The sequence below is a fragment of the Podarcis cretensis genome (genome assembly GCF_951804945.1).
Source record: "Podarcis cretensis genome assembly, chromosome: 3".
Classification (NCBI taxonomy): Eukaryota; Metazoa; Chordata; class Lepidosauria; order Squamata; family Lacertidae; genus Podarcis; species Podarcis cretensis.
The window spans coordinates 18,598,979-18,611,835 of record NC_137172.1 but is presented as its reverse complement, the minus strand read 5'-3'; the positions used below and the strand labels follow the sequence as shown (position 1 = coordinate 18,611,835).

Genomic DNA, 12,857 nt, shown 5'->3' with positions numbered 1-12,857 from the left:
GGTAGCCCAAATCTCAGTTGTACGGGTCTATGTATATATCTCAATTTTAACTCATGAGCTATTGCTGCAATCTGCTCCAATTGTATATTTTATCTTTACGAACGCTGTTTTATAATTTATTACGGTCAAAGACCAGCTCACATAACATAACACAATAAAATCTATCTATCTATAACACAACAGGTATGAACTGTTCTGTGCTGAAGCAGAGTTTCTGCATCTAAAATGCATTGTTTTGGTATATTTGTTCTACTTGAAGGTGTAATCATTCCCCCCCCTTCTCCTTTATCCTTCTAGGTTGCACAACCTTCTCTGAATTGCTGTTGAAATTCAAGCCCCTGGGAATGCCAGTCCGTGCCCTTCTAAGACTCGCCCCTCTGTTGCTGGGGAATCCACAGGCAATGTTTTTGTGAAAGCAATAACTTGAATTTGACACAACCGAGCGACCAAAACGCCAGTATCCATTTAGCATTTGACATCGGACGAAAGATGCATTGATGAAGTCAGGCTTTGCTTTCTAAGTTTACAAACTTCTTCCTCAGCGTTTTCCATTCCCTTTTTATGTTTTGAGAGTGATAAAAAAAGAGAGAGCTTTATATATTGTTGGACGGTTTACATACCCGTGCTAATTAATATGTTTACTTTTTGTAAATAAAGCTTGTTTGCCAAAAGAGAGAGAGAGAGAGAGAGAGAGAAATCTTGATGATGAACTGGGAAAATAAACCACCTGGAATCAATTTGTCAACAGCTCTTTTTGACACGGCATCCTTGAACTAGCAGGGCTACGTTGCCCGTTTCTTCTAAATGTTGCGATTTGAATCTCCAGGTGGGAGAAACACACAGAGCTCAGCTCAGTGCCTTCTTTGAAGTCACCTTTGCACATATATTTCCAAAGTCTGATCGCTCAAAACAAGCAAAACCTATAGTATACTACTACTGCCATGCATACTCCTTCAGTGTAGAATGGTAGTGAAGGTGAGAGTGCTGGCTATCCATCATGATGAATTCAGGTTCCATGCACTTTCAGAGAGGAACGATATGTTACAAGAAACACGGGGGTGCCAGTGAAAATTCTAGCCCTGTGCCGCTTCGACTTTCTTCCTGCCACTACCCGCCCCACCCCACCCAGTAATACAGTTTTCCTTATGTTGTGATCTGCTTAGTTATTTATAAAATTAGCCACCTTTTTCAATATAGCCCACCCAAGGTGGTTTTTAAAAGTACAGTGGTACCTCGGGTTAAGAACTTAATTTGTTCTGGAGGTCCGTTCTTAACCTGAAACTGTTCTTAACCTGAAGCACCACTTTAGCTAATGGGGCCTCCTGCTGCCGCCGCGCCGCTGGAGCATGATTTCTGTTCTCATCCTGAAGCAAAGTTCTTAAACCGAGGTACTATTTCTGGGTTAGCAGAGTCTGTAACATGAAGCATCTGTAGCTTGAGGTACCACTGTATAAAACAGTGGGTGGAATTCAACATAGTGCTAAGGTGTGTGGGGAACAAAGTCTGCTCGTGCAACAGGACTTTCTTCCCCTGTGTGCCCCCAGCCCTCCAGAACAGATTTAGGGGCTGCAGGAGGAAGCACACGTTGTTCCATGCATGGAACAACTTAGTTGAATCCTGCAAAGTACGTATGAAAAACTTAACAGCACCAGTATTGAATATCCTTTAAAACCTGGGCTAGTTGCAACCCTATCAGCCAAACCTATTTTTGTTGGCATCCGGCTGTCTCGAGAGACAATGGAGTGCACCTCCAGGGGTGAAGTCAAATCGCTGGAGAATCATAGCGCCTGCTGTGGCTGCAGAGGGAAGAACGCCTGATAGGTGGACCTCCAACCTCTTTAGAAATCTCCAGTGAAGGAGAGTCCACCACCTTCCAGTGAAGTCTGTTCCACTGTGACTCTTCCTCTGAAGGGTCTTCATGCTCACAACAGTTGTGGAACCTGTAGTCTTCTAGAAGTTGGTGGGTCTCAGCCCCAACCAGCATGGCCAATGTCATCCTGAGTTATGGTCTAACCCAGTGGTTCTCAAAACTCTTTTTCTCCGGGCCACGCTTTCAGAATGAAAAAATTTGCTCGCACCACACCAAGTTTAAATTGACAAGAAATACATTGAAAAACACCTGATGCTCTTTCTCTTATTTTGAAAAGGTATCTATCCATACAGTCATACCTTGGGTTGAAGTTACTTCAGATTGAGAGCTTTCAGGTTGCGCTCCGTGGCGAGCCGGAAGTAACGGAACACGTTACTTTCGGGTTTCACTGCTCGTGCATGCGCAGTCAAAATGACGTCACGCGCATGCGCGGAAGCGGCAAATCACAACCCACACGGACGCGGGTTGCGTTCGCTTCAGGATGTGAACGGGGCTTCGGAACAGATCCCATTCGTATCCAGAGGTACCACTGTATTCTGCAAAGAATTTTCTTATATACTATACTGTGTTTAAATGTGTCTTTGATGGCCCTTGAATCTTCCTGCCACACTTTCCATCCTCTCATGCCACACCCTTTGAGAACCACTGGTCAAGCCGCAGCCGAAGGCCACCAATTCTCTCCCCCTTTTTTAACAGGTGTCAGAAACCGAACCTGGAACACACTGCATGCAGTGCATATTCATTCTATGCCTAAGCTATGTGTCAGGTGTGCGTGCAGGAGCCAGGCCCTGTGACCTGGAGGACTGGGGCCTTCCTAAGTTTGTTCTGAAGAGGCAAGGTGTGGCCACACAGGTGAGGCCGATTGGTAACTCACAGCACCTGGTGGCAAAAGCTGGGAAGGGATATAAGGGCAGCATTTTCCCTTCAGCTCTTTGCCACAGCAACACGTTCCCTGCCTTGCTGCGCTTGACTCCTTGCTTCTTGATCCTCGGTCCCCTGACTTCGTGACTCTCTGCTTCTTGATCCTCGGACCCTTGACTTCATGACTCCTTGCTTCCTGACCCTCGGCTTCTTGACTTCCGGCTCTCTGACCCTCGGACTCTTGGCTTTCTGACTGCTGGCTTCTGGACTCTCATTCCTGCTCCCACCCCGCCATCTTGCCCCCAGTCCCAACGTCCCCAGCCGGGACTTCAATCGTCCGTGAACCGGACTGTGACACTATGTTACACACTCCAGTTCCTGATGGGATATTAGTCTAGGAATGTATCTGTGCTTGCAGCATGCAAGCTAAATGGGTGGCGATAAGGAACCAAGAAAGCTAGCAAAGAGAACAGAAACAGTGAAAATCCAAACTATAGCTGTTGCTTTAAACTTAAAAATTAATATATGTACAGCCAAATGGTATTTTATTCTTGATCACTAAGCAAGCAAGGCAGTATACAAATGCATAGCACACTCATGCAAGTGTGCGACCTCAAGTCCTTGCTTAGCCAATTTTACAATTCACCTAAATTAATTATTGCACGCACAGCTGCGAATCCATGTGTTAAAACTGGCAACATTTAGAAAGCAAGGGGAGGAAGAGTGTCAAGGGGGGAAAGGCCACATTCCTCTTTTATATAAATCCTATTTATAACTAAACTGCAGAAGTTTATTTCATTTGTTGAGAGAATAGCAGTAGAAGCATAGAGTTGGAAGGGCCCCCCAAAGATCATCTAGTTCAACCCCCTGCAATGTGGGAATCTCAGCTAAAGTATCTGTTATGTACCGAGTTGAATAGGATCCAAAAGGCAGCAGTCTGATTGGTCCTAGAACAATAGGATTCAGAATGCAGCAGTCTGATTGGTCCTAGAACAATAGGGTCCAGAATGCAGCAGTCTGATTGGTCCTAGAACAATAGGATTCAGAATGCAGCAGTCTGATTGGTCCTAGAACAATGCTGCAGTATGACTGATTTGCAGGAGCCACCCAATCCAGCTCCAGGTGGAAGTGAATCCGCAACCTGATTGGCCTACAGGAGAATCCCAGAATTAGCCAATCATGTGCGGCCCATTGTGTAAATAATGTATATAAAGCAGATATTTTGGGGGAACTTTCATTCCTCACTACTATGAGCTGAATAAAGAGCATGAAGTCCATACTCGACTCCGAGTATATTTCAGTATCCATGACAGATGGCTTAAAAACCTCCAAAGGAGGAGGGTCCACCACCTTCCGAGGGAGTCTGTTCCACAGTTGAACAGCTCTTACTGTCAGAAAGTTCTTCCCAGTGTTAAGTCGGAATCTCCTTTCTTGTAAGGCCATTGGTTTGGGTCCTACCCTCCGGAGCAGGAGAAAACCAGCTTGCTCCATCTTCCAAGTGACAGCCCTTGCAATATAAGATGGCTGTCTTATTTCCTCTCAGTCTCCTCCTCTTTCCCAGGCTAAACATTCCCAGCTCCCCCAAACCGATCCTCCTAAGGCTTGGTTTCCAGATCTTTGACCATCAGTCAATTGTTGGCACTCAAGTTGGGCTTGGAGAGCTGATGAACTCCTAAAAAAAACACAAAAAAAACCCCATCCCACCCCGGATCCTGGTGTTTTGTTAAAGCAGCAAATACCTGAGGTCCAAAAGAGCCCTGCTGGATCGGGTCGCAGACCCATTTAGCTAAGAATCCCGTTCTCACGGCACCCAGCTTGAGCTCCCCAGTTTGACTATTCCCAGCAAACTGAGATTCAGGTCGCCTCCGATGGCAGAGGAACCTAACGCACACGTGCAAAGCATGCTTCATTTTCAACCTTTAGTTAAAAAGGTAAAGGGACCCCTGACAATTAGGTCGACTCTGGGGTTGCGGCGCTCATCTCGCTTTATTGGCCGAGGGAGCCGGCGTACAGCTTCCGGGTCATGTGACCAGCATGACTAAGCCGCTTCTGGTGAACCAGAGCAGTGCACGGAAACGCCGTTTACCTTCCCACCGGATTGGTACCTATTTATCTACAGTGGTACCTCAGGTTACATACGCTTCAAGGTTACATACGCTTCAGGTTACACACTCAGCTAACCCAGAAATAGTGCTTCAGGTTAAGAACTTTGCTTCAGGATGAGAACAGAAATCATGCTCCGGCGGCGCGGCGGCAGCGGGAGGCCCCATTAGCTAAAGTGGTGCTTCAGGTTAAGAACAGTTTCAGGTTAAGAACGGACCTCCGGAACGAATTAAGTACTTAACCCAAGGTACCACTGTACTTGCACTTTGACGTGCTTTTGAACTGCTAGGTTGGCAGGAGCAGGGGCCGAGCAGGGATTCGAACCACCGAGTTGGGCAGGAGCAAAAGTTGGTGGTGGTTGTTGTTTTTCTTTTGGGGGGGGAGGGTTGCTTGCTGTACACGAGCCCCCCCCCCCCGGGACCCGAAAAGTCGCCGAGTGATTTGGCATGCAAGGCTTCTGGGCTGGAGGTAGGAGCCCGATGAGTGAAAAGCTTTGCACCGCAAGCGTGTCATAATTAGATCCGAGAGAGAAGCTTCCTGTTTCCTTTTTCGGGGTTTTTTCTTTTTTTCTTTTTTCCAAGCTGTCACACAAAATTTGAAACCAGCCGGTAACGTGACCCGCCGCACCAATGATGTGAGCCGAGCAAGGCGACTTTCATTTCTGGCGCCCGTTACAAATGCGAAGCTGTGCGCTCTTGGCTCCTGCGCACGTGGAAAGAGCTGGAGGAGATCATGGTATATCAGTTCTTGCAAAAGAAGCGCCGCTTCTCTGTTATTTTAAAAATCGTTTTGAAACTGCGCTTGGCTCATGGACGGACCCCGACAGCTAACTTCAGCAGGCTGGCCAAACAGACCTAAGGACCCCCCCTCGGCAGGAAGCTATGCTGGTAAGACGCAACTTCATCCGTCTTTCTTGCAAAACTGCACTTTGCGCAACAGCTGGCTGCAGCTTTGGACGTGGAGCTCCTATAGCCTCGTTTGCAAATATCACGGGGGCTGTGTGTTAAAAGCTTCCACCGATCTGCTCTGTAACTGCCCCCTGCTCTAATTTTGGGGAAGGCAGGAAACCCCCGGGTCTCAAGCGTGCCAGGAAACGCCTATGCCTGATCGGAAAGCCCTAGTCTCCGCGCAAATTACGCAGCTGCTCTCTGGATCGTTTCTTTCTCCAGATGCTCCAGCTTTGGGCCAGAGTTTTTGGAAACGGGTATTATTAGACTCTGATTCAGCCCTATCCTGGTCTGCAGACGTAATTTGGAAACTTATCAGTCATTCAGCTCAGTGATGTGGTCTTGTTCAGTAAAGTGAAAATAATTCAGGAGGGCTAGTAGTAACTTCTGATCAGAAATGTTTTAGCGCTTTGGAAGCGGGTTTGCGGATGTGGTGTGGCAGCAGGTCTCAGGTAAAGGAGTATAGGCAACAGGTTCTTGAATGAGGCAGAGTTCGTTCAGGAAGAAAACTGGAACCCGATTCCTGTTAGCGCTGTCTAATTTTAAGAACGCGAGGCAGCTGCAGAGAATCACTGTTTACTCCACCAGTAATTGATACTTTATCCGATTTTTGTTAAGTTCTGTTCTTTGGGTTTTGTTTTTTAAAAACTGCAAATTGCCTTTTTGAGGATCTGCACTAAAGGCAGGATAGACATACGGTATCTGAAAGGGCAGCCTCTGTGCTAGAGAGAAACCAGGCTTTTTAGCAAGGATAGAAGGTTATCTGTCGTTTTCAAGCAGTGACAACAAACATCCCTGAACAAACGCATCATGGCAGGTGAGGATATACTGTACTTAAGTCTATTCTACGGGGGCGCAAAGCATTTTGGGCACCCCAGGGGAGGACAGGTCATTGGAACAGCCTGGAACAGCCAGTGTTTTATCCCCTCCCCCAGGAATGAATGGAAGCCATTGACTTATATGAAGGAAAGTAGCAGGATCCATGTTGGGGCATCACAGGAGATTTTTGTTTGTTTTGTTTAGTCGTTTAGTCGTGTCCGACTCTTCGTGACCCCCTGGATCAGAGCACGCCAAGCACTCCTGTCTTCCACTGCCTCCCGCAGTTTGGTCAAACTCATGCTGGTAGTTTCGAGAACACTGTCCAACCATCTTGTCCTCTGTCGTCCCCTTCTCCTTGTGCCCTCCATCTTTCCCAACATCAGGGTCTTTTCCAGGGAGTCTTCTCTTCTCATGAGGTGCTAAAGTATTGGAGCCTCAGCTTCAGGATCTGTCCTTCCAGTGAGCACTCAGGGCTGATTTCCTTAAGAATGGAGAGGTTTGATCTTCTTGCAGTCCATGGGACTCTCAAGAGTCTCCTCCAGCACCATAATTCAAAAGCATCGATTATTCGGCAATCAGCCTTCTGTATGGTCCAGCTCTCACTGCCATACATCACTACTGGGAAAACCATAGCTTTTACTATACGGACCTTTGTTAGCAAGGTGATGTCTCTGCTTTTTAAGATGCTGTCTAGGTTTGTCATTGATCACAGGAGATGGGAGGGGATAAAACCTAACTGCACGGAGCCCCTTCTTTGAGAACTAAACCTGCACCTATCTGCATAGACTCAGTCTCTGCTATTCTGATTTCTGGTCTTGGCAACAGAATGTTGGTACTTGGCTTTGAAAGCTGAATGGCTGGATTCAGTTATATTCTTTCTCCCTGAAATACACACTGTAATCTTAAAGCCATTTATTTGGGAATAATCCCCATGAAACTGAATGGGAGTGACTTCTGAGCAGACATATTAAGTAGACTGTCAACTGGGGTGGGCAGAATGTGATGGTAGAATATTCGGAAGGTTCAGGTGCCAACATGGGAAGTTTAAAAATAGCAATTGCCATTTTCCAGGTGTTCTGTGATCAATAAAAATAAGAGATGGACAAGTGAGGCCCAGAGGATTGTGTCTTGGGTTTCCAACCAGTTTCTGTATTTAGTGAGAGTAATTGACCTAGTTCGTTGCTGTTTTTTCATATTTTAATAATAATAATAATAATAATAATAATAATAATAATAATTAATAATAAATTTATTATTTATACCCCGCCCATCTGGCTGGGTTTCCCCAGCCACTCTGGGTGGCTTCCAACAAAACACTAAAATACAATAACCTATTAAACATTAAAAGCTTCCCTAAACAGGGCTGCCTTCAGATGTCTTCTAAAAGTTTGGTAGTTATTTTTCTCTTTGACACCTGATGGGAAGGCGTTCCACAGGGTGGGTGCCACTACCAAGAAGGCCCTCTGCCTGGTTCCCTGTAGCTTGGCTTCTCGCAGTGAGGGAACCGCCAGAAGGCCCTTGGTGCTGGACCTCAGTGTCCGGACAGAACGATGGAGGTGGAGACGCTCCTTCAGGTATACTGGAGGTCGAGGTATCCAAGCCTTCCTCCAACAAGATCACTTCAGGCTGCCATTCGCACACATTTTATCCTCATGAAAGCCCTATGAGGTAGCCTAATCTGAAGGAATTTGACTGCCATCTGTTGGCTTTGTGGCAAGCAGGAACTCAAACCTGATCCAAGTCTAATTCCAGCAAGCTAGAGTGCTGGCTCTCATGTCTGGCCTTTCTCGTGTTGCTGTCAGTCAAGATTTGCCAGAGCTGAATGGTCTGCATCAAAGCCAGACCCTGGCTCTTATGCAAAATGAGCATTGCAGAACAAACTGACAACAACAGAGCATTAAATGCAATGCACCTGTATTATTATTTTTTTATTTTGCAAGAACTTGGCTTTCCTGTGGCAGATGTTGCAAAATCTAGGGGCTTCCCATAGCATAGATGGTTACAGAGCTCTCTTCAGGTCTTCATCTTCTCTAGAAATGGAAGTGAGAAGGCATAGCAAGCATTGCAGGAATGAATAGGGCAATAAACATTTGAATCTTCTCTTTGGCCTTTAAACATGTCAGTATGAAATGTCTGATTCTGTTTTAGCCTGTTTTTAGCTTATTCTTGATTCTAATTACATTCTGAATTTTTTTTAAGTACAGTGGTACCTCAGGTTACATATGCTTCAGGTTACATACGCTTCAGGTTACAGACTCCGCTAACCCAGAAATAGTGCTTCAGGTTAAGAACTTTGCTTCAGGATGAGAACAGAAATCGTGCTCCGGCGGCACGGCGGCAGTGGGAGGCCCCATTAGCTAAAGTGGTGCTTCAGGTTAAGAACAGTTTCAGGTTAAGTACGGACCTCCGGAACGAATTAAGTACTCAACCCGAGGTACCACTGTACCTGGTTTTTTTTTACCTGTTCTTTTACTGACAATTTTGATTTTTTTGTTGTTGTTTTTTGTAAACTGCTTAGTGGTTCTATTAAGCACTGCCCCCAGCCCTATCTGGATGGAGATGCTGGGTTTGAACCCCAGACCTTCTACATACAAAGCATCTGTTTTGCCATCAAGCTAGGCTGTTTCCCATTGTTGCATTTTGTTAAATAAGTGTAATTTTGTTGGCATCCATCTATCTGAGGGCCCCCTCCCAGGGGTGACAAAGCAGCACCCAAGTGCCCTCCCAGGGGCGCAAGCCTGGGCAGTGTGTATGGAGCTCCTGGGCTGCCCAGATGACAAAAATAAGCAAATATTTTTGGATTGACCCTGAAGGGGAAAGATCCACAGCTTGGGTAGCAGGTCTTTACTTACAGTGCTGCCAATCAAAAAAATCAGGAACTGTGTTAGACTAGACCAATTTGGCAGCTTCATGTGTTCACAATCTCTTTTGTTGATATTCTTCCTTTACCACCTGAAATATACTCGGCGTCACATAGTGATTTCATGCTCTTTATTGCGGCTCGTAAAACAGTGAATAAATTCCCCCCCCCAAAAAAAACAACTTCTGGCTTTACATACGTGATTTACACATTGGGTCCTGTCTGATTGGCTGATTCTGCTTCCCTCCTGGAGTCTGATTGGGCTGCTCCCAATATAAACCACGTGTACAGGAGATCAATCCTGAAGCCATTTTGACTCTCCCAAATTGACCTCAAATATTTCTCTTCAAGGAAGATGGAAATGGGAAAAGCTTTCCAGTTGTCTTTGGACTTGTAGGGGCTTACACCTCCCTGTAAATACAGTCTGGCGAGTATCTGTTAAGCTGAGCAAACTATCAATATGTGTAAGAGATTCAGGAACTACCATGTCAACAGGATGGCCCGGCTACCCAGAAAAGGCAATCAGATAAGGCATTATCAGGTATCCTGACAGACAGGAGACATATTTCTGCTGGGGACCACCTCTTTCCGTGATGTATGTATGATGTTTTGGGGGGTGGTCTTGAGCTACAGGGGAGGCAACTTTCAAATGTCTATATAAGAGCTTGCACACCAATGTTCTAGGTCAGGGTTCAGCAACCTTTTTCAGCTGTGGGCTGGTCCACTGTCCCTCAGACCATGTGGGGGGCCGGACTATATTTTTTTGGGGGAAATGAACAAATTCCTATGCCCCACAAATAACCCAGAGATGCATTTTAAATAAAAGGACACATTCTACTCATGCAAAAACACGCTGATTCCTGGACTGTCCGCGGGCCAGATTGAGAAGGCGATTGGGCCGCATCCGGCCCCCGGGCCTTAGTTTGCCTACCCCTGTTCTAGGTCCCTAGTCTCCTCCCTCCCAGCGAGGGGTGAGTGATGGACCCTGTTGCAACAGTTTAATAAAGATCAGGCTTACTGGCTGCTTTGCTCCTCAATATTCTCTGGTTGGCCTCTGTTATTTTCTCCTACCAATAGAGAACCTACATAAGGACTCTATACGGGCTCTTCGATACCCCATAAGGGAAAGGGAGCAGTATTTTTCTTTGCAACACTAGGTAAAGCTGCGAAACATTCCCTGTCTGAAGCCCAGGAGAGCAGCTGCTCGTCAGTGTAGGCAGTGCTAAACTAGATGGACCAATAGCGTAAGGCTGCTTTCCCTGTTCTTTCGTTCCTGGTCTCCTGTGCAAAGGTGAGAGTTGCCTCTGTTGTTCTGCCTATTTGGCCTCTGCCATGGGGCTCCCAGAAGGTTCCCTTCACATTCTTTTCTAGTGATTGACTCATTTGGGGAGGAAAATAGGTTCTTTGATGGCACTTCTCTAAGCCAAGCTGGCTTGACCTATTTTTTTTTTAAAGGTAAAGGTAAAGGTACCCCTGCCCGTACGGGCCAGTCTTGACAGACTCTGGGGTTGTGCGCCCATCTCACTTAAGAAGCCAGGGGCCAGCGCTGTCCGGAGACACTTCCGGGTCACGTGGCCAGCGTGACATCGCTGCTCTGGCAAGCCAGAGCCGCACACGGAAACGCCGTTTACCTTCCCGCTGGTAAGCGGTCCCTATTTATCTACTTGCACCCGGAGGTGCTTTCGAACTGCTAGGTTGGCAGGCGCTGGGACCGAGCAGCGGGAGCGCACCCCGCCGCAGGGATTCGAACCGCCGACCTTTCGATTGGCAAGTCCTAGGCGCTGAGGCTTTAACCCACAGCGCCACCTGCGTCCCATTTTTTTTTTAGGCCTTGCTAAATCCATTGATCGTAGGGACGCAGGTGGCGCTGTGGGTTAAAGCCTCAGCGCCTAGGACTTGCCGATCGAAAGGTCGGCGGTTCGAATCCCTGCGGCGGGGTGTGCTCCCGCTGCTCGGTCCCAGCACCTGCCAACCTAGCAGTTCGAAAGCACCTCAAAGTGCAAGTAGATAAATAGGGACCGCTTACCAGCGGGAAGGTAAACGGCATTTCCGTGTGCGACTCTGGCTCGCCAGAGCAGCTTTGTCACGCTGGCCACGTGACCCAGAAGTGTCTCCGGACAGTGCTGGCCCCCGGCCTCTTAAGTGAGATGGGCGCACAACCCCAGAGTCTGTCAAGACTGGCCCGTATGGGCAGGGGTACCTTTACCTTTACCTTAAATCCATTGATCAAACCCACATTTACTAATTTCAGAATTAGGGGGGAAACTGGCACCCAGGAATTTAGAGGATCCTTGCCCCCTACAAAACCCCATACCACTTGCTTGTAAAAAATAATTGTCTTTAGAGTCCTCCACCCCTTGAAAATACAAAAATTAAGAAGAAGAAAAAAGCAACTCTGGGGATTGCATAATCATTGTGCTACATCACAGTTTTAAGTGCCATCATTTTGTCAGTCAAATAGCAACTGTTGTAATAGTAAACCACAGCACTGGGTTAATCCTATGCTCTTTCATAACTTTCCTTACTCATTTGTAAACTGGACTGTGGGTTTAAAAGAAGTTTAAAAACCTTGCTATTCATCACTAGCAAGTGGTTTTGGCTCAGACATGTGGTCTATACATTTATGTATGTGCTTGCTTGGTACATCTATGAACTTTTATTTTGCATATATAGAATCATAGAATCATAGAGTTGGAAGAGACCACAAGGGCCATCGAGTCCAACCCCCTGCCAAGCAGGAAACACCATCAGAGCACTCCTGACATATGGTTGTCAAGCCTCTGCTTAAAGACCTCCAAAGAAGGAGACTCCACCACACTCCTTGGCAGCAAATTCCACTGTCGAACAGCTCTTACTGTCAGGAAGTTCTTCCTAATGTTTAGGTGGAATCTTTTTTCTTGTAGTTTGGAACCATTGCTCCGTGTCCGCTTCTCTGGAGCAGCAGAAAACAACCTTTCTCCCTCCTCTATGTGACATCCTTTTATATATTTGAACATGGCTATCATATCACCCCTTAACCTCCTCTTCTCCAGGCTAAACATGCCCAGCTCCCTTAGCCGTTCCTCATAAGGCATCGTTTCCAGGCCTTTGACCATTTTGGTTGCCCTCCTCTGGACACGTTCCAGCTTGTCAGTGTCCTTCTTGAACTGTGGTGCCCAGAACTGGACACAGTACTCCAGGTGAGGTCTGACCAGAGCAGAATACAGTGGCACTATTACTTCCCTTGATCTAGATGCAATACTCCTATTGATGCAGCCCAGAATTGCATTGGCTTTTTTAGCTGCCGCATCACACTGTTGGCTCATGTCAAGTTTGTGGTCAACCAAGACTCCTAGATCCTTTTCACATGTACTGTTCTCAAGCCAGGTGTCACCCATCTTGTATTTGTGCCTCTCAT

General features: G+C 46.7%; 2 protein-coding genes across 11 annotated transcripts in view; both read left to right on the top strand.

Moving 5' to 3' along the window:
• ANAPC1 (anaphase promoting complex subunit 1) overlaps positions 1–677 on the top strand; it is a 58,857-nt gene extending 58,180 nt beyond the window's left edge. For all 6 annotated transcript variants that reach the window (XM_079968395.1, XM_079968394.1, XM_079968396.1 and 3 more), the window contains exon 48: positions 298–677. In XM_079968395.1, coding sequence (XP_079824521.1) covers positions 298–413 — 116 coding nt within the window. In that variant the 3' untranslated portion in view covers positions 414–677. The remainder of the gene's footprint in view (positions 1–297) is intronic.
• Positions 678–5,509: 4,832 nt separating this feature from the next.
• Positions 5,510–12,857, top strand: part of LOC307211921 (uncharacterized protein) — a 340,964-nt gene continuing 333,616 nt past the window's right edge. For all 5 annotated transcript variants that reach the window (XR_013836598.1, XR_013836607.1, XR_013836608.1 and 2 more), the window contains exon 1: positions 5,510–5,721. Coding sequence is in view for 2 of the 5 variants with exons in the window: in XM_079969085.1 (XP_079825211.1) it covers positions 5,643–5,721 (79 nt within the window). In the remaining 3 variants the exon portion in view is untranslated. The remainder of the gene's footprint in view (positions 5,722–12,857) is intronic.